The sequence below is a fragment of the Solanum pennellii genome, chromosome 1 (genome assembly GCF_001406875.1).
Source record: "Solanum pennellii chromosome 1, SPENNV200".
In the NCBI taxonomy this organism is placed as follows: Eukaryota; Viridiplantae; Streptophyta; class Magnoliopsida; order Solanales; family Solanaceae; genus Solanum; species Solanum pennellii.
Window position 1 is genome coordinate 2,622,113 of NC_028637.1, and position 6,168 is coordinate 2,628,280.

The window sequence follows — 6,168 nt, forward strand, 5'->3', positions numbered from 1 at the left end:
TGGGTCGGACTGGCCGTGAGGGCCAAACGGCTGCATAGCCAATGTCTTGACGGACGTCCACAAAAAAATTTGGCATTTTTGATGTTGAAATCCGGATCACCCGAAAAATGGTTTGCTGTAACACACGAAAATCATCTAAATAGGCCACAAGCCAAACTATTTACTTGATTGCCCCCTTGTTCTAGTCACAGAACCACGGTTGACTCCATTGGAGTTTATATATACTAGTACTATGATAGTATTTATTTACTCTGTTAGTATCTATATACACTGACAATATCAAGCAGACACTGCCTCTTCCTCCTTGATGTCATCATATATATATATCATATATACTCAAATTGTATCAAGAAGTTACTGAGTAGTGTTTTAACTAAAGCATTGCTTCTTCCTCTTTAATTCCGAGAATATATATATACTTTGATGGTATCAAGCAGTAAACACGAATTAATAGTTAAAACATAGCGTTATGAAAATAAGGGGTAGCCACTTGTAAACAATTTCTCTTTTTGGGTTTGATGGTATCAAACAATAAATACAAATATATAGTAAAAAACATAGTGGTATGAAAGTAAGGGGTAGCCACTTGTAAATAGTTTCTCTTTTTGGGATTGACGGTATTAAGCGGTAAACACGAATTAATAGTTAAAAATATAGCGCTATGAAAGTAAGGAGTAGCCGCTTGTAAATAGTTTCTCTTTTGATATAAGTATTCTTTTTCCTATTATCAAATTAGAATATTTATTCATCCCCCATCAAATCAAATTAGGATGGGCAATATTTCTTTTTACAGCTTAGGTCAAACCACTGTTGTTGTTTTTTAGTTTATATCAAATAAAGTCCAAATTTAAACAAAGGTAAAAACAACAACAAACTCAATGTAATTTCATCGATGGATTTAAAGAGGATAAAATGTATACAAATTCCATCCCTTTCTTTGTGAGGTTTTTGCTAGACCCTCGGCTCAAAAGAGAAGTCATCTTGCTTTCAAGAAAATATGATAACAATATAGCAAAGTACACAATAAACGAAGCAACAAATATTACTACACATTACATAATAAGAGACTACGCGACTACTAAATTCATGTACAAGAACTTGAAATTAATAAGCTTGGAGGAACCCTTCATTAATCATCAAATCACAATTGGTCACAGGAGAATGCCTGAACTTCAACTTCCATTGATCAACAATTACATGTGAAGTGGGCAACCAGTTGAGTTTGTACAAGAGCTTCAAGCATACACAAAGGCAGTCTCCAACTTCACAATACTACTAGCTTAGTGGAAAAGCAAAAATATACAGAGCATTAGATAGTGATTTGAAGCTCTTCAGAAGCACCAGCGACAGCAGGAGAATGAGTGTGGTAAACGACCAGTTTTACGAATGTATTCTGCTTGCTTCTCTATTTTTACAGCATGTTTGTTTCTCCTGGCTTCTGCTGCTGCCAGTTTCTCTTCAGCTTTGTACCTCACCGCAGCTAGCTTGTTCATTAGCTTGTCCTGTGCTCGTGCCTTCATCTTTTCCACCTCCACCTGAAAGTCAAAAATGTTTAGATTACGAAAAGTTTCTCCTGGCTTTATGAGTCACACTTCCCTTCTTAGTTCGTCAATAAAAAACGTCATCTTTCTATAATTAGAAACAACTTAACTTTAAAATTCCTATTTAACCTTAATGAAATGATGTATAGCCACATAAATGTCTTAAGGCTTGTTTTAGACCCACAAATTTCAAAATTCTTCTTTCTTAAACTTTGTGCCTAGTTAAGCGGTGTCACATTAATTGAGACGGAAGGAGTACTACTTATCCAAAAGAATTATATAAGAGGATGTGAAGAGCAGGTCTACTTTTAGCGTTCTCAATAATTTGCACCAAATCACAAAATGAATAAAAAACATGTAAGGTCAATAGAGAAAACCTGGAAGTCATCTACTTCTGGTGCAGAATGTAGATGGCTGAACTAGAAGCATGATACTTGAACGTGCAAAAGATAATTAATTACCTCAGTTTTCCTCATCTCGGCTTCTGTCTTTGCTTGTTGATGATTTTCCCATGCTTGTATCTTGATTTCTTCTCGTTTAAACCTTGAGAAAGATAACCAGCAAGTCATACACTAAGTAGCAAATTGACAATTTATATAGAGAACACATGTAAGCTTCCATTGAGAATCAGCATTGATCAACTAATTGTTGGTTCTTGATTTTTCCTCTTTGGAAAGATAAGCTTTCATCAGATTATGCTCCAGAGCATACATAAAGAGAACCCAACACCATAAAGAAAAACGTGCAGCAGAAGTTGACGAGCATCTTAGTGATAACTACAAAGTTGAATAAGCTAGCACATCTTTTTTTAAAAATATATGTAACAGGATCAATGTCATTAATGGGGATCCAAGGAGGTCGCTTGAATAACCTAGCTTGACTGGTAGCTATATTCTAAACCTCAACCAAAAGGCTCAAGAACTAAAATAAGATTTCTAATATCCCCGAAATTACCTGGCTAAGTACTTCGCTTTCTCTGCATCCTCCCAAGCAGCTGCACGTGTCTCAGTAACAGTGGTATTTGGTTGGTCTTGCTTATCAGTTTTCAGCAAGCTGGACGCATTTCTATCCTCACCATCTTTGCTAGCCCAGGCAGCTATATTCATTTTACCAAGTTTAGTTCCAAGTGCCATGATTTCTCTTCGAGTTTTCATCTGTAATTCCTGATCAGACAATTCATTTGTATGAGCATCCAAATTATCATTTGAAGGACGAAAAGGAGAGGAAGCTGGTGCAGCTCCCGGAGTTGATGGACGAGAAGAAGTTGGGCTGCGAGTAGGTGTAGTTGCTCTCACAGGTGTCCCAGTTCTGGAAGGTTCCTGGCTTGCAATTGGAGTCATTTCTGTGCCCATATCTCTCATCGAGACTGACCTTGCAGTCGATGGTGGGGGGATAACAGTTGCACTATGTATAGAAACAGACGAATCATGACGGCTCAGATTTACTGCAAAAAAATATAATTGTTTATCATCTTGCATTCAAAAGTTCATCGTATTTCAACAATTTACTGTGGACGATCATGAAGCAAGCACGACGTAAAGGCACCATAAAGCTAAAGGTCCATGGTTATAGTAAATATACTAGGCTGTGGACACATGCATTGCAGATGAAAATCTGGAAAGAAGAAATATAATTTCAAATTGATAAAAGTCAAGCTAGTTGCATGACTTCATTCGTAAATGTAAAATCACTTGACATCTTCTGAACCTGCAAAGCTAACGATAATTCAGTTAGGAAGTAGATTCAAATACAATATATATTTTGGTTATGCAAGATTACTTGTTATGTAACAAAATGAGATATGTTGCTCGAACTCTTCAAAAATGTCAGTGGGTGCATGCCAGATTCTCCAAAAGTAGTGTATTTTTGGAGAACCCAACAAAGGTGCGGCATCGAAGGTGAAGAGTCCGTACAACTTAGATTAAAAGTGAGAGACCACTAAGCAGGTAAAAATCACACAGTATCAAACCAATAAAGTTGTCTATAAAATCAAACCCACGAACTACATACATAAGCTTGAATTTTGTTTGGAAATTATACCAATGTGATTCTTTTGGAGAAAACTAAAAAAATAAAGTGTGTCAAATAATTAGGAAAAGAAATTTATCAGCACACATTATATCGTAAATACAAACCGTATTCAAGAGGAAAGCATGAACTGAATTTGTTTAAAGGGAAAGGAACAACATTGCCTTATGCTGGGCATAACTCAGCAAATAAGAGGGCAAAAGTAGTAGTTTTTTGTGCAGTCTTAACAGAAAAGGAGCAAAAATAAAATGATAAAGAAGCTTGACATTGTGTGGTGACTTTTACAAAGTGTAAAGATTATGAAAAAGGTATAGAATATTTAATGGATTGAAGCTCAAAAGAGTAACTGTTGTAATGTGAAATTTTTGGTACTTTAACTGATATTTATAAAAGGTTTGCAGTTTGCAAACTGTCTACAATAATTACTGCAGATAGAAATAGTATTCCCGGTTCAGTACAACTGAATTAATTATCCGATTAATAGAAGACAAATGTTTTAGTTTGTAAAATGTATGTTAATTTGTGAAGTGATCAGGACAAAGTGGTTATTTTTAATATGATTAGGGACAATTTCATAATCCAATTTTCAACTATGGAGTTTCCATTTTTAGTATAATATATATACATATAGTTGAATAAGAATGATGATATCATGACGATTATATGAATTATATCTCTCTATACATCACATCTTACAAAAGAATTTCTGAAACATTAGAAGAGATGTAGAAATGCCAATGTTACCTATCATGGAAAAGGTCATGTAATAGATCTACAATCTTCACTATAGAAATGATTTCTGTTCATTTTCTTTTGTTAGCGTTTATTTTTCATTCATAAATAGAGACTTCAACTTCTAATTTTTGAGTTCTAGCGGTTACTCCTAGTTCCAACATCCGAGGATATTAAGAACTACAATAAATATTACTTTATTCCCATAAATTCTCTCACAATAGACTTACCTCCTTTAAATAATGACCAGAAGACCCATACAATCTCATCTTGACAAAAGCGAACAATTTCTTCTATATCTACTCAACCACCATGAATACAAACTTTACCACCAATTCCCTTAATACCAGGGTCCCCAAGGCCACTCTCGTTCTATACCCACTCAATCAACCATGAATACAAACTTGACCAACCAATTCCCTTAATACCAGTGAGAGGATTGGCTGCAACCCCCCACAGTAGCGGAGTCAGAAAAATTTCTGCCACTAATTTTATTAAGGGTGTCCAAGAATAACGGTATGTGGCTGTCAAAATTTAAAAAAAAAAATTGTGATAGTTGGGGTTTGAACCCAAAACTCCTTCATTCGAATAGAACTTATTACCACGGCGCTTAAGTCAAAGCTTTTGTAAGGGTGTCCATCTACATGATTGCACTAGCTAGTATCCAACACGAACCCATCATCTTGGATCGAAATGGGTCTCCAAGGCCACTCTCTTTCACTGCATGTCTAGATAGAGAATCAAGAAATGATGCTAATGATACAAAATCCTTCTATCCTAGCTCAGATTGTGATAAAAGCCATGCAGACTTACAATAACCATCAATGGATGTCGACAACCCTTCAATCGCCAACTCCTCGGGGTTACTGTTCTTTCACTCTTTCACATTCCAACATGGGAAACACCACTGTACACTCCCATGCACCAAACCCATCCAATAGCACTGACACCCTCCACCAGGCTTCCCAAACATCCAAGATATAGATCCTTGTACCACCACTGGCAAATGCAGGGACTAGCGTAGAGGTTATCTTTACTACGAGACACGTGGGATCAATGGAGAGCACAGAAGTTAAGATGCAAAACAACGAAGCCTCGTCATCTCAGGTACACCCCATGTAAAACTAGTAAATACGAACACATAGGAAATAGAAGAAGCTTTAGAACTAACGTAAGAAACAAGAACTGAACCAATTGCATTAAAGGAGATAAAGTAATGATCAACAAAGAGAAGTATGACAAGAAATTCATCCTTATCTGTTCCTTGAACCTATAAAAAAACTCAATAGATATCAGGCTACCGTATAACTCTCAGATAGAGAACTATGTTTCAGTGATGAATCCAATAGTAAGGAACTTGAATGCGGGGATACAATCCAACAAAAACATTCAGGTTGTTGCATTCATGAAAAGTAGTTACATGATTAGAATGTTCTTTTTGGATTTCTTCCTTGCATTCAGGATGCTCTCTGCATAGTTCCTTCTGAGAGTTACGGTCGCCTGATATCTATTGAACTTTTTAATAGATTCAGGGACATATAAAATGAATTTATTGTTGTATTTATCTTTGTAGATCATCAATTTTATCTTCTTTAACATAGTTATTTCAGTTCTTGTTTTTCTATTTCCTGCGTGTTTGTATTCATTGGTTGTAAAGGAATTAGTTTTACAGGGTGTACCTGAGATGAGGAGGCCACGTTATTTTGCATCTGAGCTGCAATGCTCTTCATTGATCCCATTAGTTCCATAGTTGGGGAGAAAGCCCAAGTTTTATGTGCTAGCTCATGCATTTGCCAGTGATCATACAAGGGTTATATACCTTGAATGTTCGGGTAGCTTGGTGTTTTTTTGTTTTTTTTTAGGGGGG

At 36.0% G+C, this 6,168-nt stretch overlaps 1 protein-coding gene across 2 annotated transcripts in view; it reads right to left on the minus strand.

Moving 5' to 3' along the window:
- Nucleotides 1-1,026: 1,026 nt before the first annotated feature.
- LOC107008058 overlaps nt 1,027-6,168 on the minus strand; it is an 11,268-nt gene continuing 6,126 nt past the window's right edge. The window contains exons 4-6 of one of the 2 annotated variants that reach the window (XM_015206957.2): nt 2,496-2,985; nt 2,003-2,084; nt 1,027-1,535 (exon numbers count right to left, since the gene is read on the minus strand). In XM_015206957.2, the coding sequence (XP_015062443.1) occupies nt 1,332-1,535; nt 2,003-2,084; nt 2,496-2,985 (776 nt within the window). In that variant the 3' untranslated portion in view covers nt 1,027-1,331. The remainder of the gene's footprint in view (nt 1,536-2,002; nt 2,085-2,495; nt 2,986-6,168) is intronic. The other variant, XM_027913980.1, reaches the window with a different exon arrangement.